General features: G+C 43.0%; 1 protein-coding gene across 3 annotated transcripts in view; it reads right to left on the reverse strand.

Annotated features, from left to right (window-relative positions):
* Dock4 (dedicator of cytokinesis 4) overlaps positions 1-25,889 on the reverse strand; it is a 389,986-nt gene that overhangs the window by 174,129 nt on the left and 189,968 nt on the right. For all 3 annotated transcript variants that reach the window (XM_041658121.1, XM_041658122.1, XM_041658120.1), the window contains exons 7-10: positions 23,249-23,333; positions 19,104-19,255; positions 1,274-1,355; positions 687-747 (exon numbers count right to left, since the gene is read on the reverse strand). In XM_041658121.1, coding sequence (XP_041514055.1) covers positions 687-747; positions 1,274-1,355; positions 19,104-19,255; positions 23,249-23,333 — 380 coding nt within the window. The remainder of the gene's footprint in view (positions 1-686; positions 748-1,273; positions 1,356-19,103; positions 19,256-23,248; positions 23,334-25,889) is intronic.

The raw sequence follows: 25,889 nt of genomic DNA on the forward strand, positions 1-25,889 counted from the left end.
TTCCAGGAAAGTCCTCTCAAAAGGAAGAAAGAGGAGAGGAAGATACAATACTGAACAGCCAGCTAAGCACCACAAAGGAAGAACAGAGGATGGTGTTACCTAGGACTCTGGGATGAGCAGAGGTTCGAAACCTAACTTCTCTTTTTATGTTCCTTCTTTTCTTTCCAAATCAGAACTTGGCCATAAATTCCCAGAACTGAGGAGTTACTGCTTTTGCTTTTGGCAGCCAGTAAGGGTCAGTATGCCCTTTTCCCAGTAAAGCAGGTACAAGTGACATTCTATAAAAAGCAAGAAGCATCTGTCCTTGACAGATAATAATCTTCCCTTTAATTTCACTGCATCAAGAACACTGTCAGATAAGTCTTAACCTTTCTCTAGTGCTTTACTTTAGCTTTATTGCTGATTAATTTCTAATGATGGAACCAATAACTACTGTTTTGCAAGGATTTATTTGACCAATAGGGAGTAGGGATAGGTAGGTAATTCCTACATCAACATTTATTTTATGACTTATGATCATGAAAATTTTGTGAGGGGGAAAATGACAGTCACTAACAAGATAGCTATATCTTGCTATATACATATATACACATACATATATATCTTGATATACACATACACACTATACCAAATCACATAGAGACCCCATGGGTATCACTCCCAACAGCCACAAGTGCAGAACTTACCAATTCGGATAATGTGTACAGTGATGTAGATGTCCTTCCTGAGGTCACTGCTACCTAAATCCTAGTGAGAAACAAAGGTTGGTTATTTTAGAATTCTTATTCCGTGCAGCCACACTCAAAAGCTTTGTGTGGTCTCTCACAAGCAAGGATGAAGATGCACATAGATATCGGCCCTGGAATGCCTGAGGCAGCAGGACACTGTTCAAATCCAGGTATAAATACAGCACTGCTGCTGATGAGCCCATGGAAAACATTTAGGAATTAAGACCATCATCAGACCATTGCTGATCAAATCTCTTATTCGTTCATTAAGCCCTTGAGAAGCGTGCACTAGACAGCCAGCACCGTGCCTGGCCCAGCCAGCCACCACCAGGCTTTTGCAAGCGTCTCCCAGAGGCAGCAGTACTCTAACAGGTGTTTCCAACAGAGTAAAACACACAGTAAGGGAAGCAAAGTCCACTGGGATTGAAGTCAAGCAGAACTCCAGCTATTGCGATCTGTGAGCTATTTAAAACGTTTAAGCAGAGCCACGGCTCTATCTTTCAACCACTTAATTCTGCTAAGCAATAAAGAGAGGATGCACTTACCACAAACAGAGAGCAGTGTCGGTCCGGTTTATCCGGGGCCTTAGGAAGCCCATTTCTATTCAGTCTCAAGAAAAATCTCTCACTACAAGGGAAAGACAGTTGAATACTTAGGAAATCATTCCATATTTATCTTTCTCTAACTGTTCTCGAAAGCTCAACACCAAAGAGCACTGAAGACAGCAAACATTTGCTCCATTTCTGACAGAACTGGGAAAGCAGGAACTGTACACAGGCATACACGAAAAATTAGCCTTCCCATCCAGAGGATGTTTCCCCGACAGTTATCACTGCTATTGTTCTGAACGGTAGAAAACAACGCATGGCGTGAGACAGTCCAGTCCAGTCCTCCCTGTGTTTACAGCTAAGCTGTTTCAATGATTTACATCATATTGCTTAATTTAAATTAATAAATGCTTTTGTAGTTCATGGTCTTCTATGTTTCTTCAAAACACAGATAGATGCTTCAATTCATGAAGCTTGAATTTACTTTGATCTACAAGTAGACAGAGCCTATATCGGATAATACAGTGTCACCCAGGTTTAGAGCAAACACAAATGACTCACTCTGTCACTCAGCCAGTTATTTAAGACCATAAATGTTTGAGGATACTGTATATATTAAAGGTAATGTAGGACAGATTTATTTATGTTCAAAAATTAAAATGATTACCTACCCAAGAAATATTAATACATCCACTATCTCTAGCTTTCAATCCCCCACTAAGTTTCAAAATCTGATGGAAGAATCAAATAACTGGCTGCCCCAGGCAGGGAACCCAAAACCAATATCCACGAATGTGAAATGATCACATGATTGTGACCTTGGCTACTGCAGGTTCAGCTCAGTGAAGAGGGCGGCACACGGGGTGCTAAACATCGGCGTATAACCTACCGGCTTACACATTACATTCATCTCCATATCCTTGCCTTAAATAATGACTCTACCACTCAAATGCTACAAGGGGGACAATGAGAGCCAGAAACAGACCTCTAATGGAGGACATGGGCTTCAATTTACAACACCTTGGCAACACTTCTATTCTCTTTTGCGATGGATGGATACGTTTAACAGATTCAACTGCCTGGCTAACCTCCCCGTTTTCATATATTATGCCTATTCTTGACCTCTCGTATGAGACAGGGCAACCAATACACATTTATATGGGGCCATGCTCATTTCTCTTAGCTAAGCGTCTTCTACAGAGTAGGTGGCCGACATAGAGTGAAGGGGGAGAAGATAAATTGCTGTGAAGTTCTTCAACTGAAATAACAATGGCCATGTGAGTCTGAAATGCAGGCTGGGAGGAACAAATACAACTGGGGATGCGAAGTGAAAAAGTCTCGTCCATTGCTCATCATATATATGCATAGACATATATGCATATTTTTCTGTACACGATCAAAGAACTCACGTGACTAAGAGCTGAAAATCATCTCTCCTCATTTGAAAGTTTTACAGTTAAATTATTTTTCTATTCTACATAAATATTGGGCAAATATTTCACTAATATGGAAAATATAGACAGCCGTGGTCATGAGCACTTGTGAGGCTGAGGCCAGAGCATTTCCCTGAGTTTGAGGCCAGCCTGGGATACAGGACAGCCAGGACTACATAAGAAGTCCCTGTCTTGAAATCCAGAATGAAAAGGGCACTGTCATCTGTGTCTCTGGGATCATCGTGTGGCACTGGCTGTCACACCTGACCCCCATCTGTGTCTCTGGGATCATCACGTGGCACTGGCTGTCACACCTGACCCCCATCTGTGTCTCTGGGATCATCACGTGGCACTGGCTGTCACACCTGACCCCCATCTGTGTCTCTGGGATCATCACGTGGCACTGGCTGTCACACCTGACCCCCATCTGTGTCTCTGGGATCATCACGTGGCACTGGCTGTCACACCTGACCCCCATCTGTGTCTCTGGGATCATCACGTGGCACTGGCTGTCACACCTGACCCCCATCTGTGTCTCTGGGATCATCACGTGGCACTGGCTGTCACACCTGACCCCCATCTGTGTCTCTGGGATCATCACGTGGCACTGGCTGTCACACCTGACCCCAAGGCGTCAGACTAACTTTTACTACACCTTCTGTGCCCATGGGGACGAAGGAAACACTAATGTTGATTCAGCAGGCTACAAAGCAGTGCCTAGTTGAAATTTGTTTCCTGACAAGTTTGTTTTTCTCAAAAATATGACTCGGGATATAAATTCTAGTGAACAAAGATAAAACTCCCCAAAGATTTAAGATTGTTATTTTATTTAGTGAAAACTGCTAAGGTTTAAGCAGGCTCAAGGTTTAAACAGTTGTGATGCCTAGCTTCTTATTGATCCATCACTAATATGCAGGTGCTAGTTATACCTTAGCATGCAACACAAGCAGTGCGTGCCCCTGATCTGCATCGTGGACAGTGTGCCATGCCACACTGTGAATGGGCTTCGGTGTGAAGCTCCTTCTATCATCACTGAAACACTCTGAAAGTTTCAAACTAGATTATGATTTAGCCATAGATGATGAAAACTATGCACAGCAATAAAACTAACATGCAAAAAAACTATCAGACATTTTATGTATTAAAACCCCAACTTTAATACTGTTACAGAAATTATTCATTGTCTATAAGTCTCATTGGTGTTTGGATTTATCTAATTTTATGTGTCTTCTGAAGAATTCTGTTTGAGAAAGAGATCCTTTTTGCTCTGTCTCTCCTTTAATTTGACTTGTCTAGACAGAATCCTGATTATTCAAGTATTATACTATATCATATCCTGTCCCAGGAAGAACATCAATACATACTAAGCCAGCAAAGCATCCTTCAGCTGAAGCATGCCTTGGAGGGGAGGATAAAAATAGGTTGAAAGTGGGTCCTACGGAGCAAGAAGTCGTTTGCAAGTTGTTAGAAACCAGACAGAAAATCTCCACGTCCAACAACACCAGTCTATTCATTTGGGGGCATGGGACTGGTCCACAAAGTCAGTTTCCTTTCAGTTCTAGTTGATAGCACGACTACTTATCCAGCAAGTAGTTTTAGGAAAGCAATGCACATCAGAATCTCTGAGCTATAACTCCCTACTCTCACATTTGGAGAACATCATCATAGCGTATGTTTCCCGAGCCAGGAGAGAAAGCAAACAAGTCCAAGCTAGCTCACTTTAGCACATCTGGTGGCCTCGGGACAGTGACATGTGAGGGCTAATGGCCACACACAAACGTGTTTCTGATGCTCTGTTGCAGGCTCGCCTCTACTGCAGTCCTCTGGTCAGAGTGAGAGAGAAGTACTTGATATTTTATAAACTTACAAGTGTCTTATTACAAGATGTGTAAGCCCCACTGGGTGTTTCTATTCCTCTCTGCAGCAGAGGTTTGTACGCTCTGCAGCTAGGATGTCCTTTGTAATTAGCAGCACTGTACCTCCTCAGCCTCTACCAAGGACTTGGCAGCCCTTGACTAGACTAAACAATCTTTTAAGGCAAAACAAAACTAGAAACAAAGAATTTCAGATATCTGGAAAGCTTTAAAGCCCTCTCAGCGTTCCCTTTCCCCATGCGTCCTGAAAAGTCCGTTTCCAGTAGGAAAACAGGCAGGGTTTCCCAGCAACACCTCAACAATGGTGCCCCGTGAGCTGCTGTTAAGTCACCTAATTGGCAGAAGGTAGCTCTGAATTCTAAGTCATTTCACCTTCCCTTCTCCCCATGGACATATTACATCTTTATTACATGAATTAGGATAAATAAAATGCACTGTGGTACAATATTTAAGATGTAAATATAATATTAAAAAATCCAGTAACAAGAAAACCTATGGTGACATGATGTTTTCTAATGCTTTCTGCTTAAATATTAAACAAAATATTTTTGTCAGGAACACTGGGAAGTAAAGGTTGATATATTATCATTAGAGAACAAACATCATGACTCAAATTCCTTTTCTACTGCCATGGTCTCCTAGAGGAAGAACTTCACTACTGGGGAAGTTTAGAGCCACCTGAATTCTATATGTGAGCCATTATAAATCTCAACTATAAATTCTATTGACTAATTCTTTCTTTGGAAATAAAGAACAAATCATAATTATTATTTATAACCTACCTTCATCTAACAATGTTATGAGGGGAAAAACACAATGAAAGAAGAATATAAATGAGCACCCGTGGCAAGGTGCCTGGGCAAATGTAATGAAGGAGGCTGTGGACTCCACGCCAGACTCTATAATTTAGGCTTTACAGAGATCTCATTTAATTCCCACACTGCCCTACTGGGAAGGAACTATTATCATCTCTGTCTGATGCATGAGAGAGCTGGGGCTTGAGATATCAGACAAGTTGCCTAAAAGTACATGGGTAGTCAAGGATGGGGCCATCTAATCAACATCCAGAATCTGACTGGAGAGTCTTGGCTCATACCCACAGTGGTACCCTGTCTTTGACAGAACAGAGAAATTCAGAAATGACAAAGACGAGTAAGACTATGTTACAAGAAAGAAGCTAAGAAAAGGTTTAAAATGTTTATTTCAAAAGGTTTAAATAAAATTTAAAAATACTTGAAATGAATGAAACTAAAAAACAATTAATAACCTGTGTTTATGGAGGCTACGTCTACCATTGCCTGCTCAGGCCAGCTGCTGAACTATGAGGTCCTAATGAGGCCTCTACAAATGAAAAGTACATTCCAACAGTCTGGTTTAGTAGACGTCTTCCTACAGTGACACAGAATGCCAGGAGAAGCACCTTAAGGACTTGAAGTGACTAGGTCACCTTCTCAGGTCCTCCACCCTTTGCCTCAGTCACTCTGAACCAGGAACCGTTGGTTACAAAGTCTGTGTGGGTGGTCCCGAGGGCCACCAGGCCAGACCCGAGAAAGTCCTTTGGAGAAACTGCATTGAGTGGCCCTGGAGTAGGATAACTCCTATATGAAATGTCCCATTCAAAGAGCAAGGCAATCAAAGAATCTAATGACCCAAGTCAGAAATTTTGATATTTTTATATGACATATTATTATATATTTCAAAGAGATTTATATTTTATAGAAAGATTTTATATTCTCCAGCATGGACTCGTGTTATCACTCTAAGGCTCCTCTCACATAAGAATGGAACTGCTCTGAGGATGGAGAGCTTGCGAAAGTCACACTCCACGGACTTTATTCATAATAAGGGGAGTGATTAATATCTGGGGCTGAACCAAGTGTTGCAAAGGATTCTGATGTGAATCAACCTCTAAAAAATTACGAAGAACACTTCAAAACAGTGCTGGGTAAGTCAAACCACCTGAAACTTATTTACAGCCTCCACAGTTAGCAATAGTAAAATGGAAGGGACATTTTAAGGGCATGTCTTTATAAGCCAATCGGAAAACTAAAGGAAGTGCTCTAAACTTTTATAGTCATGCAAACCAACTACAGCAAAAACCAAACCAACATTCAACATAGCATCTTAGAAAATGCAAAGCTACTAGCCTTAGGTTTCGCTATGTTGTGCTATGGTAACAGTTAACACCTATTCGAAATTCCAGAAGCTGAGGGAGAAACGGCAGGAGCACCGAGAAGGCAGTGGTATAGCTCAACAGCATGGACCTTAAAGCCTCCATCTAGAGAGCAATGGAAGGCAAGTGTCAAGGGCTCTTAATGGTTTCCCCTACTCCTTCTCAAATGCTTTTTCACTAACAGGGAAAAATGCTGCCAATGATATTTTATAAGAGATTAGACCCCCAAAATATCTCAGAATGCTACCCTAAATATTCCAACCTGGCATAAGGTTGTGGTAATGAAGAAAGAGAGTTAAGAAGCAGGAAATACAGAAATCTCTGCCCTTCCTCAATCTGTCTGAAAGCAGGACACCGACTTATCAAGACCAAAGGTACCAGCCTCCTCTTCCACCTGGGAGAACAGTGTTGCCCAACAAAGACCACAGCAGGCCTCTGGGGGCCTGGAGATGGCAGCAGATGTGCTACGCATAGCACTTTTATGAATCACCCTTGGCCATTTATTTGCCTTCCCACAAATTGTTGACCCTTAGAAACTCAATATCTTCCCTTGTTTAGTCACTTCTCTTAAAATGCAGCTTGTTTTGAAGATGCTGTGTAGGCTGGAATTCAAACCACCTCTGAGAATTACTCATTCCCTGGCTACCACCCATGTGTAGATTAAATATTCATCATCGTTATCATCAACATCACCATCATCACCATCATCATAGTTTTGAGACATTCTGTTGCCAGCCTGTCTTAGAACCATGCAACCCAAGCTGGCCTCATCCTCATGATTCTCCTGCTTCTTTCTGCTTCCAAGAGCCTGGGTTAAAGGTCTGTGCCAACCCATCCAGTGTCCCTTCTTCCCTTAGTTAATCTCATCTGTAACAAAAGGCTGAGGAAAAAATCACCCCCTTCCACCCCAAGGCCAAGCAGAGAGCTATAACTGTATCCTTTGCTTCAACCGGTTACAAGGAACACTTGAAATGGAAAAGTTTCAAGAGCATCACGACAGGCTGAGTTAATGCTGCTGTCCCAGGTCACTGTGAAAAGTGAACAGGAGGTGTGGAAACATCCCTAAGATACTTTCTGGACCTTGAGATGTGATTCTCCTGGGTACATGAATGATGGAGAGCCCCTCCTCTGGTGTGGTACTACTTTCTCCTCTAATTAATGCTCAATTCATAACCAGGAGATCCTGATTTATTTTGATGGATGTTCAAAAGCATTTTTCCATGACTAACTAGTTACATTAAAGAGCCTTTTTAGTTCCCAAAAGCTCAGGTCTTAACACATCTCTATTGCTGTCTGTCTTTTATGGCTTTCTTAACTGGCTACAAACAGGCCACAATGCCCTGCAATCCCATGGTCAAAGACTTTCTCCTTTTCCTCCCCAAGCACTGATAGGACTTCCCTTTGCAAGTCTTACAGAGAAGATCATTAGTGTGCTAATTTTAATGCTATAGTAGCATTATAACCATGATATCTTTGAATTAAAAAGAAATGGAAAAGGAAACCATAGATAGGCTGTGCACAACACAATCCTTTACCTAAGACAGCAGCAGACTTGTTAACAGGTCAGGCTAGGTTCACCGAGTACATACCAGCTATGGAGAGACTGACCATACAATCTGAGGCTCTGTCTGGTAAAGGATCCAGCTCAATGTTACATAAGAAGATACATTTTTAAAGTATAGCTAAGATTACTACAATTTTCACTATCAAAATAAGTCAATTTAAGCTCTGTGTAAAATTCTTAGATAAACATTGTTAATCTAAGAATTAGGAAAATATGTATCAAGGATACTCTGAAAAAGGACTTCAACATTTTAACAAATAACCCCAGATTTGTCAAATGGGATTATGCAACATTAAGAGTCTGTATAGCAAAAAAGCAAACATGCCTACAGAATGAGGGGGAAATCTTTGCCAATTACACATCAATCAGGGGACTAATATTCAGAGTGCATAAAGAACTATATGCTGCCAACCCCCAAATTATCCAATCATTGATGGGGCTCACAAACTGAACAGACTGTTTCTCGAATGAAATCTTTGTAAACACCTTTAGCCATCAGTGAAATGTCTACTGAAATTAGTTTACAATTCTATTTCCTGAACAGTCAGAAGAGCCCATTAAGAAATGGTGACGCACGCCTTTAATCCCAGCACTCGGGAGGCAGAGGCAGGCAGATCTCTGTGAGTTCGAGACCAGCCTGGTCTACAAGAGCGTTCCAGGACAGCCAGGACTACTACACAGAGAAACCTTGTCTCAAAAAAAACCAAAGAAAGAAAGGAAAGAAGGAAGGAAGGAAGGAAGGAAGGAAGGAAGGAAAAGAAATCAGTGGCAAGCGATGTTAGCAAGGATGCAGGGCAAGAGGAGGAGTCACAACACACGGACAGTAGGAATGGAAATGGGTGGACCCACTATGGAAATCAGTATAAAGGCTTTTCAGAAAATTAAAAATACAACTGTCATGGTCCAGCCACACCACTCCTGTGTCGAGACACAGAGGACTCGAAGCCAGGGACACTGCAGATCCGTGCTTATTTTCTGAGCTAGTCACAATAGTAAAGCAACAGAACCAGCCTAAATGTAAACCAACAGAAGAATTACTATAGATCACTATATTAAAAAGAAGAATAACAAAGGCCCAGAGACAAATACCACATTTCATCTCATTTGAAGGTTTGACATCTACGTGTGTATAGAAACATGTCCAAGAGTGCGTGTCTCTCTCTATGTAGACTAAAAAATAGAAACTGAAAAGAGGGGAAGAGAATCATGGCACACTGTGAAATGAAAGCAGAACGGGGTACCACTTGGGGAGGGAAGTGCGACCAGCAAGAAACGGACGGGAGGTGAGCGATGACGAGGGCGTCAAGGGAGGAGGATGGATTAGATAAAGTCTAATCACACCTGTCTGCAATGCCCTCTAGCCCTGTTATTTAGGATTCTGACTAAGAATGAGTGGGAGGGAGGTGCTTGCTTTAGCCTTTCTCCAGAGAACAAGCCCTCAGCAGAGGAAGCAGAAGGAGACTCCGGCTAGGGCGACAGTCAAGAAAAACAAGGTCAGGAAGTATGACAATCTGCGTGAAGGAAGAGTGTCTCGGGCCCATTCTTTCTGGAATGCGCTGAATTTGATCACGGTAAAAACTGTACCCTTCCCATTCTTCGAGGGAGAAGTCAATGTGACCTATTTACAGTAGTTATTCTGAGTCCGCGAAATCCTGCCCTCCTTGTTAGGAGCCCGTGTTTAATAAGGAATGTTGAAAACAAGCAACCAAAGCTCTTCCTAAGCACTTTGTGGTGAAGTAGGCATTTAAAAAAAATCAATAAATAAAGGTTAAGAAGCCGCAAATGAAAACAGAATGATTAAATGAAAACCCATGTAATTCAAGCCCCTTTAGACCATAAATAAATCTTTCATGTATTTTGTTTTTAATCCCAAAAGGATGTTCTGAAGGCTGTTTTTAATTGTTGATTTTCATTTTATTTTATGACTATTAAATCCAGGACATGAACGGTGGCACATGGTTATGATCCCAGTACTCTGCAGGCACGGGCGACACAAGCAGGAAGATCACTATTATCCCAGTACTCTGCAGGCACGGGCGACACAAGCAGGAAGATCACTATTATCCCAGTACTCTGCAGGCACGGGCGACACAAGCAGGAAGATCACTATTATCCCAGTACTCTGCAGGCACGGGCGACACAAGCAGGAAGATCACTATTATCCCAGTACTCTGCAGGCACGGGCGACACAAGCAGGAAGATCACTAAGAGTTCAAGGCCAGCCGGGTCTACTTAGCAAGTTCCAGGCTAGCGAGGACGACATAGTGAGACAATCTCAAAAAAAGAAAAACAAAACAAAAAACAACAAAATGCATAGTGACTAACATACTTTTATATATGACGCTACAAAAGGAAGGATTCAGAAACTGTCTTTAATTTTCTCAACATTTGTAATCTAAGTAGAAGACAAGATTTGGGAGGTCATGGTCTTTATACACCTTTCCCTAGATGAGCATTTGGCCTTAAGGGGGAAGCTACTTGCTGGCTGACTAAATGCACGAATGAGCAACCTTTAATAATTGCACAGCGACGGTGTGACACGCACAAGCCTAACTGGCAGAAAGCAGACACACCCTGCTTGGCTTTCAATCCCAAACTTCCAAATGCTTCGGGAGGAATGCCAGGCATTTATCTGAGGATTTCTGTGTGCTTTTTAGCACGACAGGGTTTGCAAACGATGGCTCCCGGGAGACGGGTCTGAGAGCACAGCCCTGATTAGCTCAGTGTAACATGAAACAGCTCTTAGGGATGCACTCAACACTTTGACTCTCTTAGTAAGGAGCACATCCCCCCTGGAGGCGAAGGAGGATGGCCAAGATGAAGGTACCAATGGCATGATCTTTTAATGCCTTGCAGCCATGGCGAGGCGAGACTTAAAAGCGTCCTTTAACTGCATCACCCCGCCCCCCACAGACACACACCCTGGGTAAGCATCACCCCCTTCCCCTCCACAGACACACACCCTGGGTAAGCAAGCTGCCAGGTCCTGAGAACATCAAGATGATGAGAGGGTACAGCCCCCGCATTAATAATTCCTTGGTCAATGCCAAATCCTCCTGCCACATAACCAGCACCGAATGCTAAAGGAGCCCTTGTGAAGTGGGTACTATATGTGACAATGGCTCATCCCTCAGAGAACGCGTGAAAACTAAATTATTTCCCTAAAAGAAGCAACTGGGGAGAACATGAAGAAAGACAGAGATGATCCTAATACTAGTCGGGGAGGGCTCACTAATCTGTTCTGACAAAAAGCACAGGGACATGGGCAAGAGGGTCTTCTGGTCACCTCGTAAAATCCTGCTCGACTTAAGAAAGGTGAGTCGTCTGCCAGAGTGCTTAGAACCAAAGAAAAGGAAAAGGCAAATCAAGTCCGGGACCTCTGTGAGCTTCTGGCTTTCTGAAACACTAGTATTTCTAGTCATTTCCTGATGTTAAATAATCACTATTGTATTTATATCATAAAATGCTATAGAGGAGAGTGGCTCAGCTATACCCTGTGTGCTCTCCATCTGAATAAAGCAGCATTACCTCACTCACCTTCTTGTATTTGAGTCTCCCCCAGCAGCTTCCTGAGAACTGCTGCCAATAAAGGCCACCAGAAGTGTAGAGCCATCATTATCATTTTTTAATGTGTCACACCAGAGTGAATAAATGAGGACCAACACACAGATTCGGGGAACTCAGAGGTGAGAAGAATCCCAGTTCCCAGGCACCTGCTGAAACGATCAGATGGCGGAGAAAAGGGGAGAGGGAAGCAGGTGTGTTGCAACACGAGGCCCCAGCAAGGTCCCGTGGGTCGCTGCTGGACAGACACCCATGGCAAATCTGTGCCAACATGTCTAGACACAGTAGGAAACGCCCTGGGCCCCATGGGATGGCTGATACCACCACAGTTCAAGAAGGGTCACTAAATGCCCCTACTAGTTTTGCTCTATGCACGGTGTCCCTTGCTAGCCTGGCTGGGCACTTTTCCCTGCACCATTTCCTTTCTTTGGAAACCTTGTCATATGTCATCAGGAACATAGACCTAGGCCTACAATCTATCAGAGTCAAAACACTAAGTGTTCCTAATTTATGTAAAGACGGAGATGTTGAATGTGTATCAGACCATGCTAGGCTTCAAAGGATGTGTCAAACAAGACAGGCTAGTGCAGGGTCCAGGGAATTAACATCCTTAAAGACTCTACTAACCTTATTATATACTACCATCCAAATGAAGTAGTATCATTTTCTCTTAGCCTGAGCTTAGATAAGCTTTTACATGTCAGCCTCTGAAATAAATTATTGGAAGCTATGAAAGCAATTTCTTACTCTCTCCACCTGGACCCAAGACCCCGAGGTTTCTTATACCTGTCCTCACTGTGGTGTTTCAGGATGCAACCCCACCTGGGGCTTCTGATTGCCCTTTCTTGAGCAGTCCTGGCTAAAGTAATACGGGCTCCATACTCCCCATTTACTTGCCGGTCTCTCTAAACTTTAAAAAACTGCAATGTCATAAGTAAAACAGCACCAATTTCTTGAAATGTGTGATTTCCCCAAGAAAGCAGGGGCAGCTGCCACACAATTCTAGCTAGGATAATGTACACTTCCTCTTTATGCTCAGAAATCCTTGTCATCATAGCCAGGGCCCACTGAATAACTGCAGGGTACCAAGCAGCATCCTATGAGTTTAACATTCAAGAAAGCCCACTCACAAAGCACCACTATCCTCACGAAGTCCCAGTTTACAGCTAGAAGAGATGTGAAATTACATGCCCAGGCCGATGGAGCAACGCCAGGATTTCCACCCACATCATCCAACCTCAGAGTCTGGCCACTTAACCACAATGAAAGGGTGTACAAGACACAGGTGATACCTATCTCCCAGACAGAGAGAAATTCATAGCCATTTTGCAGATCAGTGTGAATCCAGACTTTTCAAAGGCCTGAGCCTTACCAAGATCAATTGTATTCAGTACGTCCTCTCCCTTAAATGACAGAATTGAAATGAATAAAGTATAATTGTAGGCAAAAGAAAGCATCCATGGAAACGAAACCTTTCAAGGAAACTGAGTTTAACTGCACGATAGTAGAAAAAATATCTAACTTCAGAAAAGTATGTGAAAAAGGAATCAGCAGAAAGTAAACTTCATCAATGCAACTACTAGAATTAAGCACACCCTGCTGTTAAATTCTCAGCTAATAGCCCATGCCAGTGGCTGGTCTGTATGAGCAGCCTTCAGTAGCTAGGGACCAACTGTTGGGACTCGGGCCTTGTTAAATACATTCTCTGATGAGACCAAAGTAAAGGAACAAATTATTCCAAAGACAAAATCCCAATGTTAATTAATGAAGGCTTAGAATACAGTAGTAAACAAAACAACGGAAGTTTTGAGTCAACGACTAAACTATGTCAAGTTCACTGGCCAGGATTATTTCCATACTGATGCAGATGAAGCAGCATGTATGAAGGGAAGGGAGGCATTAATGTACAGTCGCATGGCCTATGCAAATTACCACACTATGACTCTTGGGATTCCATGCGGTGCAAGAGCCGATCTTAAGTGCCAGTTAAAGGAGACCCTGTGGCATGTACTGCCGTTCCCTCTCTGTAAACGATTACAAGTCCTATGCCTACTCCTAAGGCTCACATAGCTCCCATCCACACCCTCTGTTCTTCCCTTCTCAGGGCTAATCTCCCATCTGCACACTCAAGTCTGATTCCTGATGCCCGTCTCCCAAGGGGCCTGGAGACATCAGTGATTTCCCTTTTCCCTCTGTGTTCTCTTCGTCATTCCTGGATCCTTCCTGCCCAGGCATTACAAGCTCAAGCTTCTACCATTCAAGGTCTTAAAAGAATGAGCCCTACACGGACCCCTCACCACTCAATGGCAAGTAAAAATCGGCTGGGGAGGAAGATAGCACACTATGAATATTACATATATAGGTGTGCAGACATGAGTGTGGGGTAGAGATGGAAAATACTGATTCCTATACAGCCTACCCTGTTAGAGTACCAGCTTCACTTGACTTGGTCAAGGACTGTAGGCTGCATCATCCTCAAACAAGGGAATATTTGTAGTATATTTCTCATAGGGTGGTCAAGAGCTAAGTCAGGAAATATTTAAAAAAGAACTTATAACAGTGTTGGGCATATAAAAGCATTATATATGTGTTTGCCACATGCATTTGACAAAATAAGGTACCAAACATGCTGACAGCAGACTCCCTTCTTGCCTTCCCCAGCCATACCTTGCAGAACGCAGATATCAAACTTCCAGCCATACAAATGCTCTCTAAAAATATCTTGATTATGTGAAATAATGTGGCAAACCTATTTTTTAAAAACAGATAATTATCATTCATAGAAAGAAGTTGCATGAAGGTTGCATTGGCCTTAAATGAACACTAGTCTGTAATTTCCAGTGCTCACTAGGTTCTGTGGACTGGTGTTGCTATCCATGCAAACTGGAGTGAAGAGGTGTGATGTAGGCATGTGCCAGCCAGATGCTGTCGGAACATGCCTGCATCCTTCCTGGAGTTTATAGGAAGGAGGGTCCATCACATGATCAGAGGCCCAATCTTCTCAGCAATCTTCAGGCAGATTCAACAACTGCTTAAAAACCAAAATCCAGATTTTGCAAACAAATCTGCAGTCAAATGAAGACTCTGGGACACATAAAATCATCTGCCTTCGCTGGTACTCGGGAGCTGTTACACACGTCACAATGCTCAATGAACAAGAAAGGGGATATCACATGCTGGATCCCTTCATCCTGGATATCTATGAGGATAGAATCCGAGTGTTTGGTCCCTGGCAGGGATTAGCAGCTGACACGACTTCCCCTTCCTTAGGGGATCCTGAGAAGGACTGGTGAGAGCACTTGCTGCACAAACTTGGTGGACCCGAGTGTGACCCATGGACGGCATGAAAGGTGGAAGGATGTGGTGGGATATTTTTACACTGGGTGAAGGTGTGTTGCTGTGATGGGTGTAATAAAAAGCCGAGCAGCCAATAGCTAGGCAAGAGGTATAGGCGAGACTTCCGGGCAGAGAGAGCGAGTATTCTAAGAAGAAAGGAGGAATCACTGGCTAGACAAGGAGGAAGCAGAATGGGCAGTGTGGAGATAGGTTAACACCACCTGGCAGAGTGTGGATTAGTATAAATGGGTTAATTTAAGTTATAAGAGCTAGTTGTGGAAAAGCCTAAACCGAAGGCCAAGTTTTCATAATTACTAAGTTCCTGTGCTGTTATTTGCAGGCTGGTGGTCCCAACAAGAAAGAACTACTACAGGAGACAGTTAATTTCACAAAGGTGTCCTCTGACTTACATGTGTGTGTCATGACATAAGCACAGCCCCCACACATCATGCAGAAACATATACAACAACAAATTCTTTGCTCTGGCTGAGAGCTCAGTAGAAAACTCACTGCTAAGCTCAAAAATCCGAGTCTCTTCCAGGGACTCACATGGCGCAAGCGGAGAATGGAAGGAGAGGCAAGACTCAGCAAGCTGTTTTCTGACTGCCCAGGTGCCATAGCATGCTCCATGAATAAACAAACGGAACAATGTTTTGAAAGGCTCCTCTGAAGGGGTTCGACTTCAGAAACCGCTTTCTGCAGCACAGATGACGTTGGGGGCCCAATGCTAGTTTCACTGGTATCGGTGATGACATTCAAATGCCACGTGCAATTACGCTGGTTGTTTCTGCTAACTTGACATGAACTAGAGTCACCCGGGAACGCTCAGCTGAGGACCTGTCTCCATCAGACTGGCCCGTGGGCAAGTCTCTAGGACATTTTCTTACTGGCTAACTGATGTAGAAGGCTGTGCTGTAGAAGCCTGTGATGGACTGTGCTGTACCTACACGGGTGAACAAGATGGAGGAAAGCAAGCCAGTAAGCAACTGGTCTCTGCTCCAGTTCCTGCCACCAGGTTCCTGTTTGAACCCTTGCTTTGGCTCTCTTTGATGACGGACTGTAATCTCTAAGCCAAAGAATTCCAAAGAATTGCTTTGGTCATACTGTTTATCAGAGCGACAGAAACAAAACTCGGGTTTTTGCCATGCCCTAAAAGCGTAGGTTCCTTCTGCAGTTCTGTCTTCTGAGACAGTGCAATGACAGCAGGAAGAAAGCGAGAACTGTTAAGAGTTCCTAGACCAAGGAAAGACCCAAGGCAAGAGGTCACAGTGGTTAAGGCCAGGTTGAAGATGCCTGTATGTGGCTTGTCTTCAGGAGGGGACATATGGCTCTGCGTTACTGGCCGTTTGACCCCATTCCTAACTGTGCTGCCTGTGTAAGCCTCAGAAATGTAGATAAACTAAACTCAACATTGTTCAAATGCCTCATCTTGGAAAGATGTGAGATACATGTGGCCCAGGCAGGAGGCCAAGAAGGGAGACATTCACACTGGATTCTTCCTGGGATGATCACAAAAATTTGGGAGTTGGGGAATGGGGGCTGGAAGAGTGCAGGTAAACCCAGTAGCCCAGGAAGAAGACCCCTTCTAACCTAAACTGGAAACCCGAATTTCACTGTTTGGGGAATCCTAAGCACAGGTTATTTTCCTAAGTTCACCAAGTGAACACAGTACATTAAGGGCTTGCTGAGTGTGCACACCTGAATGGTCAGCTTTAGAAAATCTGAAAATATTTTCAACAACACAAACTCAGAAATTTGACTCAGTATTATTTCAATGATATTAATATTACAAATTATTAGTATGTCCTTATATTATGATAAATATAGCAATATAATGGCATTATGCTGATAATGTTCATTGTTAATTATATAGAGAATTTTATATCAGCTAACACTCTACTAATCCTAATATTAAGAAATTAGTGAGATGTTATGTGAACTCAACAGCAACATTTGTGGAAAAAAATAGGAATTTATTCCTCAGTTTAATCGAGGCAAGCAGAAGAGTTCTCCCTTCATGCTTTCTACTGCTTGTTAAAAATATAAATGAGAGTATATTATATACTCAACATTTTCAGGATTTTATAAAACTATGGGTAAACGACAAACATTTCAACATTAAAGCAGGTGTTGAGCCAGGTATGGTGGCACAGGCTTTTGACAGAGGTTTCTGTCCTGCCTGGTCCCGCATCCGTTCAGTCCCAAAGAAATACACAGAGGTCTACATTAATTATAAACTGATTGGCCTATTATCTCAGGCTTCTTATTAACTCTTATAACTTATATTCGCCCATAATTCTTGTCTGTGTTTGCCATGTGGCTTGGTACCTTTTTGGGCAAGGCAGTTACATCTTGCTTCCTCTTTGTCTAAATGACAACTGCAGACTGACTCTTTCCTCTTTCCAGAATTCTCCTGTTCCCCACCTATACTTCCTACCTGGCTACTGGCCAATCAGTGTTTTATTAAAAATAATACAAGTGACAGGTTTAAAGACCATTGACAGCACCAGGCCTTTAAGAAGCAGATCCAGGCATATCTCCGTGAGTTCAAGGGCAGCCTGGTCTAGTGAGTTCTAGAGTAGCCAAGGCTACTGGTCTCTGAAAGATAAAAATAAAAAAGAAAGAAAAGCAGGCGTTGTCTTTAATAATCATATTTAAGTGCAGGGCTAAAATGGGCCAGGTATCGAGCCGTCTTCTTCTCTTTGAGAACTTGTTCGTGAGTTGAAAGGTATAGGACACGGATTCATGTCCTCCACCTGCTTCAGGCTGACCCGGAAAGGGTATTATCATCACTGCTTCCACACTTCATAAATTCTAGCCTTACTTCACAGAAACACCACCTTCCACACTATAAACATGGTCTACTAGCAAGAAATAAAAGTCACACTTACCGGTACATTAAAACTAATTCATAAGTTACCCATCATGTTTATGCTTACAAATGCATTAAAAATGAACTTCCCTTGTATTTCCTAGGAAAGGAGAGAAATACTCCTAGATTATGTTGTGTTTATGAATTAATATGTGTGTCTCAGAATTACTAAAGATTCTTGGTATTTATCTTAATAAGTACTTTAAAAGCGTTGTACAAATGGATCTTTATGTGTGATGCAAATAATTTCATCTTAATTCATAATTTAAATGTGAAATTTTTAATTGAAAGCAAAGTGCTTCATGCTTCAATTCAAAATAAATATAGTTCACATAAAACCCTTTGATCGGGTTTGAACACAAACATAATATCTACTCCAAGTCTTTTTGTAAACATTAAAAAGAGATATCAGCCAGCTATAGGGAGTCCCTTAGCATGCACAAGGCCTGGGATTTGATTCCTCTCACCACAGAAGAACCAGACATATAATGAAAAGCTAGCTATGGAAAGAATACAAGGGAAGGAGCAGAGCCCTGAGAATGAGAAACGAGCACAAACTTGGTCCTGCGTCAGGGCTCTGATCCTTCAGCGGGCGCGTCTGTAAGCCTGCAGGTTCTTTCTTGACATCATCAACCAGACACAGGAAGATCAATGTTACTATTTACTGACAAACTGAAAGATGAAATGTGCTGACTTCGATAAGTAAACATTATACTACAGAGAAATTTTATCTTCTTGGCATTATCAACACAAAGTAAGTAAAACAAAGATAGACTTAGTATCGAGATGGCCATCTTTCATTTAAACCCACTTAAGATTCTATAGGCATTCTGATTTCCTGGGAATTCTCAAACCTATCCAATTGTACCTAGAGGATAGGTAAATCAGAAACTCAGAGTTCAATAGATGAACTGCAGCTGGTATATAAAAACTGTATCCAAAACATGTCAACTGTAAACATCCATCAGGGTTACATCAAGAAACTCAAGTCTGGTGTCGGCGTGCCGTTACCTGATTGGGCGATTCTCTTTACTGTCAAAGAGCGAGAAGATGACCTCCAGCTCCTCTCCCAGGTTGGAGCACATGAGGCTCTTCATCTGGACAAAGAGGTGGTGACTGCTGGCCTGCACAGGGGTGTCTTTCTTCCGGTGTCGATGCTCCATCTGAATGATACACACAGGAGAAACAAGGTCAGAATAGAGTGGAGAAAGTCATGGCACAACCCTGTCGGTGTGATGGCGATGGAGATCGCAAAATTTCTTCCCATGCTAGATTCAGTATCTAATCTAATTTCAAATTTCCTTCTAGCATCTGTGCTGAGATGATCAAGGGCTCTTGCTTTAAGATTTCCTTTAAATTTTAATGTTAAGATGGTATCAACTATTGGCAGATTTATCTGGGAAGGAGGAATCTCAAAGGCTCTCTGTTGCTCCTCATCAGCTTTTGAGATATCATCTTACACCTGTCAGAATGGCTAAAGTCAAAAAAACCAAGGATAGCCTTTGCTGGAGAGGCTGTGGAGGAAGGGGTACCCTCATCCATTGCTGGTGGGAATGCAATCTTGTGCAACCACTGTGGAAGTCAGTGTTTAGGTTTCTCAGGAAATTTGGGATCAACCTACCCCTGGACCCAGCAATATCACTCTTGGGAATATACCCAAGAGATGCTCTATCATATGACAAAAGCATTTGTTCAACTATGTTCATAGCAGTATTATTTGTAGTAGCCAGAACCTGGAAACAACCTAGATGCCCTTCAATGGAAGAATGGATTAAGAAAGTATGGAATATATACACACTAGAGTACTAGTGTGTATATATTCGAGTACTTCTCGAATTTTGCATGCAAATGGATGGAAATAGAAAACACTATCCCGAGTGAGGTATCCCAGACCCAAAAAGAACCTTCATCTGGTGATGGATGGAGATAGAGACAGAGACCCACACTGGAGCACTGGACTGAGCTCCCAAGGTCCCAATGAGGAGCAGAAGGAGGGAGAACATGAGCAAAGAAGTCGGGACCACGAGGGGTGCACCCACCCACTGAGACAGTGGAGCTGATCTACTGGGAGCTCACCAAGGCCAGCTGGACTGTGACCAAAAAAGCATGGGATAAAACTGGACTCTCTGAACATGGCGAACAATGAGGGCTGATCAGACGCCAAGGACAATGGCACGGGGTTTTGATCCTACTTAATGTGCTGGCTTTGTTGGAGCCTAACCAGTTTGGATGTTCACCTTCCTAGATATGGACGGAGGGGGGAGGACCTAGGACTTACCACAGGGCAGGGAACCCTGACTGCTCTTTGGACTGGAGAGGGAGAAGGAAAGGAGTGGGGTGAGGGGGAGAAGGGTGGGAGGAGGGGGAGAAGGGTGGGAGGAGGGGGAGGGAAATGGGAGGCTGGGAGGAGGTGGAAACTTTTTTTTTTCTCCTTTTCTCAATAAAAAAAGAAAAAAAACTAACCAGTTGTCCTAGAGAACAGACAAGAGAGCTGGTCTGGTGGGGCAGTTTGCAATCCCAGCTGCCTGGGAGGAAGAGGTACAGCAATTTCAAGTTTAAGACCAACCTGCCTACAAAGGGAGTTCAAAGCCAGACTAGGCAACTTGATGAGATGCCCCCTTCCTCTCTGTCTCTCTCTCTCTCTCTCTCTCTCTCTCTCTCTCTCTCTCTCTCTCTCTGTGTGTGTGTGTGTGTGTGTGTGTGTAGGTAGGCATGTATGTATACGTGTTAAGGATGTTGCCCAGTCATAAAGCACTTGCTTAGCATAGCATATACAGACTTTAGGTTTAATATCCGAGGGAAAAATAAAACATTAAATATCCCCTTAATAAACAAACAAAGCCCTTCAGATTAAACTTATAGATCATTTGATAAATGGACACTGAAGAATATTTCTACGACTTCTCATTTCTCATACTGTAACACTATTTTAAAAATTATACTAAACTGCAAAGTTTTGGTAGTTTCTGAATGAGGCGGGAACAAATCTTACTGTGTAACTAAAGCAAGAAAGTGATGCTAACTTAATATGGGGCTACGGAGAGAGCTACAGAGAGATGGCCAAGAAGCCCATGAGGAAGCGGAAGTTAGGAAGGCACACCAGGCTGTTTTCTTCTTCTCTTGTCGTCACTATGGTAAGATGCTGTCAAACTTGTGAGGCTAAGCCTTGGAGGCTAAGACGTAAATACTTCCAGAAAAACAAAATCAGAGGGCAGTAAGAATACTATGGCAATGTATAAATTTGCACATGCTTCTAATTCTCTATTGCCAGTCTACTTTGCCCTTGGAGCTCTACGTGAGAAGCACGGATGCAGGAGAAGAGGGCCGGGAAAGGACCTGGAAATCCTTAGCTGTGGCAGAATGGGAGGTGGTGAAACAAGGAGGGTATGATCCCTTCAGCATCACAGACTGCCAGCTGTTCCCCATCTGAGACTCATGGGGCAGAAAGGGCTGATTTTAGCATCAGACATGGACCTGAGGGATGTGAACTCTATGGCAATGAACAGTTGTTCGTGGTGAAGGCACACAAACACATTTCCATATCATCTCCTTTCAAAGCTGGTGAACAGAGTTCCGCAATTACCAAATGGTTGGCCACCTTTCAGGGCAAAAGTCATTTTTACAATTTACAGGGGAAAGTGCAGTTGCATGGCATTATAAGAAAATTTATATACTTTTTTTTTTTAATTCTGAACTGTCTAAAAGCAAAAGACCACAAACAAGGAGCCTACTAAACAGAACTTCAGTCACGTCAGACATTGGCCATCTCTCCGTAAAAGTGAGGGAAGCAAAATTCTCCCATTTTCTGTGAGGTTTGCTCTCTTTTGTGCTTTCAAAATTCTTTTCACTGTGGCAAAAGACATATCACACGCTCATCAAACTAAGTCTCTTTAATTCAAGAGGAAGTCTTTCCCCCTTAGAAATCCTAACTCACTTGCTGAGTTAGTTAAAAACCCCCACATATACAGTCCAGCATTAACACAACACAAGCTACTCCAAAGAAATGAAAGGCCACCAAAGGCCAAGGTAGGAGCCACAGACACAAATGTCCCTCTGTAGAGAACTGACCAATGAGAGGTGCCTGCTCTTGACCTCGCAAACACACAGCTTCCAGCATCCATCAGGATATTCAATATGAATGAACAGAAACAAATCAGCCACGGAAGAAAGTGAAGGCATTGCTGTTAACTAAGACTGGCTCCTTACGGGTTACAACGGCCAACCAACATAACCAACGGCTTTCCCTACAATTTTTCAGATATGCAAGCACACTCATCAGTTGAGAATTCCCCATTGTGCTCATGAAAGTATCGTAAATGGAAAACTACATCCAAAGCAGCAAAACCTTTCAAACTGAGTCTCCTCTTTCTGGAGGGCCTTCCCTCCAGGAACATTACAGCACGAGAGAGAGTCATCATCGAGATCACAGTAAAGTTAGGCACACGGCAACCTCCTTTAAGAGCTCTTTCTAACCCAGACCTTCTTGTCTAATTTGGGGTTGGAGAAAGCTTATTTATTATCAAGACATTCCACACAGGCATTTAGAAGCACAGGTTAAATTCAGGGACAGACTGGACGACGTTGAAACAACTAACCAGGAAGGTAGACTACCAGGCAACTTGGGAAAGAAAATACCACAGGTGATCCTGGATGGGCGATGTGGTAAAATATTGTAGGGTTATCAATGGTCTCCAACACTTAGGAATGGGTGGGGCCCAAAGATGAATGGAGGAACAGCAGTTGAAGGCTAATTTTAGAGATCCTGTCTGAAGTCCATATACACAATGCTAATGTGGAGGGAGGGGACAGGAATGTCCTTGGTGAGCATTTTATTATCCAGAGCACAGTAGGCAAAGAAGTGTGACTTGGAAGCCTTTCACTGGACAAAGCCAAAAGAAAAAGGGACTTGTCAAAGTTCTGGATTTACTTCCTAGAACTTTACTTCCTGTTGAGGGCTAGGTGGAGAACTTCACAGTATTCTGGGCGAGGAAAAGAGCCTTGGTACTGTTGGGGCATGGTCACCTCAGCTTGCAAGTCTCCCGACTCTCTTCAAATTAAACCTGGAACACCCAGTTCTTAAAACATCTAGTCTCAAGAATGCCATGGAAACCACAAAATTAGCAGTGAGGCGGCAAGCGAACGTTCTGTACACCTACCAGTCGGTACAGCTCCGTGATGCTGATGTCCTCGGGGTCTACCATTGCGTACTCCTTCCTAGGCACCAGGTCGAGTCCCAGTTGTCTAGAAAACAAATTGCAAACATTTGGGAGAAAAGTCACCTTTATGGAATGTACTAAGAATGTCTCCACTACAGTATCTGGAGATGTAATCAAATCTGTTCAACCACATCACCCCCTGCTCTGAATTTGTTTCTGCATTTGGAATGAATATAGCACAAGGTTGGGCAAAGGGCAAACTGGAAAACAGAGTATGACAGAGTCAAATCATGGTGAGAGGCATTAATGCTCTTGATGAAACTATCCTGCCATTTGAGAGCACACAGTGGAGACTCAACAACCCACAAGCCAGGAACAGAAGCGCTTAACTAGAGTTAGCCATAATTAGGTTTTAGAGAAAGGAAGAGGCGAGAGAGAAGTCTGTCCTTTAGGGTTCCATGTAGCCTACTGGAGTTAATATGTCCCATGTGATGCCCAGGAATGTGTCCATGTTTCTCATTCATGGCATGTTCTGGGGTAAGACTGCAAAGGCACGGAACAGAGAGGCAGCACAGCTTAGGCCTGTCGATGGTGGGGAAGTGGTTTTGTGTCAGGTGTCACTGTAGCCAATATGGGGTTAAGGTTGAGGTTCTAGCCACTCCATGGGTTATTGATATGATTCCGAGTTTAGGATGTCTTATCATGGACAGTAGAACGTGAGTGTAACCCTTTTTCCGGAGAGTGTCCCTCCAGCAATATTGTTAGTATGCTCTTCTCCATGTCTACCACGAGGTACCACTGAAGGCAATGCCACATGAGTCCACTTACCCCCTAAATGAACCTTATGTAGCAATCACCCCAAAAGGCTCCCCACTGCCTTCCATATTGTCCCTGTCACCCATACTCCCTTCGTTTTCACACTCTGTTTTCATTCTGAGTTTGTTGAGGATAAATTACTCTGCGGCCCTCTCAGCATCACTCTCTGATGTAGGATGTTTTCCTGCACACTGTGAATGAATATGTGATCCTTTTATTGGTCGATGAATAAAGCTGCTTTGGCCTATGGCAGGGCAGAATATAACGAGGCGGGAAAACTAAACTAAATAAAGGGAGAAAGAAGGCAGAGTTGAGAGACGCCAGCAGCTGCCGAAAGATAAGCCACGGGCCACATGGCAGTACACAAATTGATAAAAATGAGTTAATTTGTATGTAAGAGCTAGTTAATAATAAGCCTGAGCCATTGGACAAATAATTATAATTACTATTAAGCCTCTGAGTGATTATTTTATAAGTGACTGCAGGACTGGGCAGGATACAGGAAAGCCTCCAGCTACAACTCTCCAAGACAGAAGCCTTCCGGCACTGCACTTCTCATAGAACTACAGCTCTCTTCGCTTCTGTATTGAAAATAACAGAGAATCCTGAAATTCTCTGCTTCAACATCTCATTAAAGTTGCATTATTAAAATTAATTCAATGCCTACTTCAAGCCAAGTACTGCCCAGCCACCCTGAAAAAACACTAGCTGTTAAAATGGGAAGGCTGTCAGTTGACACTAAAATTCTTCCTTATTTTCTTAAATGATGCTCAAAGGAACTGCAAGTCTATTCTCTCAGTTGAATTTTCAGATCACAATAAGTACAGCTGTTTATTCTCAAACTAGTCACATCCTCCTATGCTATTCCACTCCAGGGACTCTGCAGGGTCAGCTCCCATTCTCTGTCCCCTCCAGGCAGTCACGGAACTAGGCTGTACCATTTGACACCAGGTTTACCTTGCTGACGAAAGCTTTTGTATTACAGGATACAGCACATACAATCACATAAGAATCTTAGCATCTGCCTTAGTCAGAGTTTCTTCTACGAGGTGGGTGCCTAAGCTACATTCTCTCCCTGGTGGGGGGGGGGTGGTGGTGAGAGTACAGGGTATTTGTGTGACTGTCTCCTCTTGTTGACGTATATCTGGCTGGCCCTTGTGTGGGCACCTGACATCTGTAGAAATAATGCACGCTGGCTGGCAGTCAGAGAGGTTGACATAAAATGTTCAACCCAAATGAGTCCAATAGCTTAGCTACTGGTTGTCAAAGATATTCCTTCTTTGTGCGTCTGAACCGGGGAACTCAGGACCATCCACAGCACATCAGAGAGAAAAGATCTATGAAGGGCCACACATCTCTAGCACTACAGAGCTGAGTCAAGCTCAGCCCCAGCTGTGATCTTCTGGCCCTTCCTGAACTGCTACTGACAGGAGTAGCATTCAATGTCTCTTTTCTGAATGGCCAGAGCTATCAGCTGCTGCCAGCTTCTTGAAGTCAAAATAGGGAGAAAAACATCTTACCTGTGGCAATTCATTTTTTTTGTCAGTTAATAGGAACTATCTAAGGGTAAACAAACCACTCTTTGAGGTTTCTTAGCTCAAAGAATAAAGTATCAGGGCAATACTTTACAAAGAATATGGAAAAATTAGGCAAGACCAAGACCTAGAGAAAACAGATGGAGTAAGAGCATATAGGATACAGAAAGCCAGGCCTGGGGAGGAAGGGACAATTTTTATATCAACCCAGCCACTAAAATACTCTGGGACACCAGGAAGAAGGATGAATGTCTTTGCCCTTCTGTGTACTCTCTTCAGACTTCAGAGGC

Source organism: Microtus oregoni, unplaced genomic scaffold, assembly GCF_018167655.1.
Source record: "Microtus oregoni isolate MIOR12 unplaced genomic scaffold, Mior012 000009F_ref0000495, whole genome shotgun sequence".
Classification (NCBI taxonomy): domain Eukaryota; kingdom Metazoa; phylum Chordata; class Mammalia; order Rodentia; family Cricetidae; genus Microtus; species Microtus oregoni.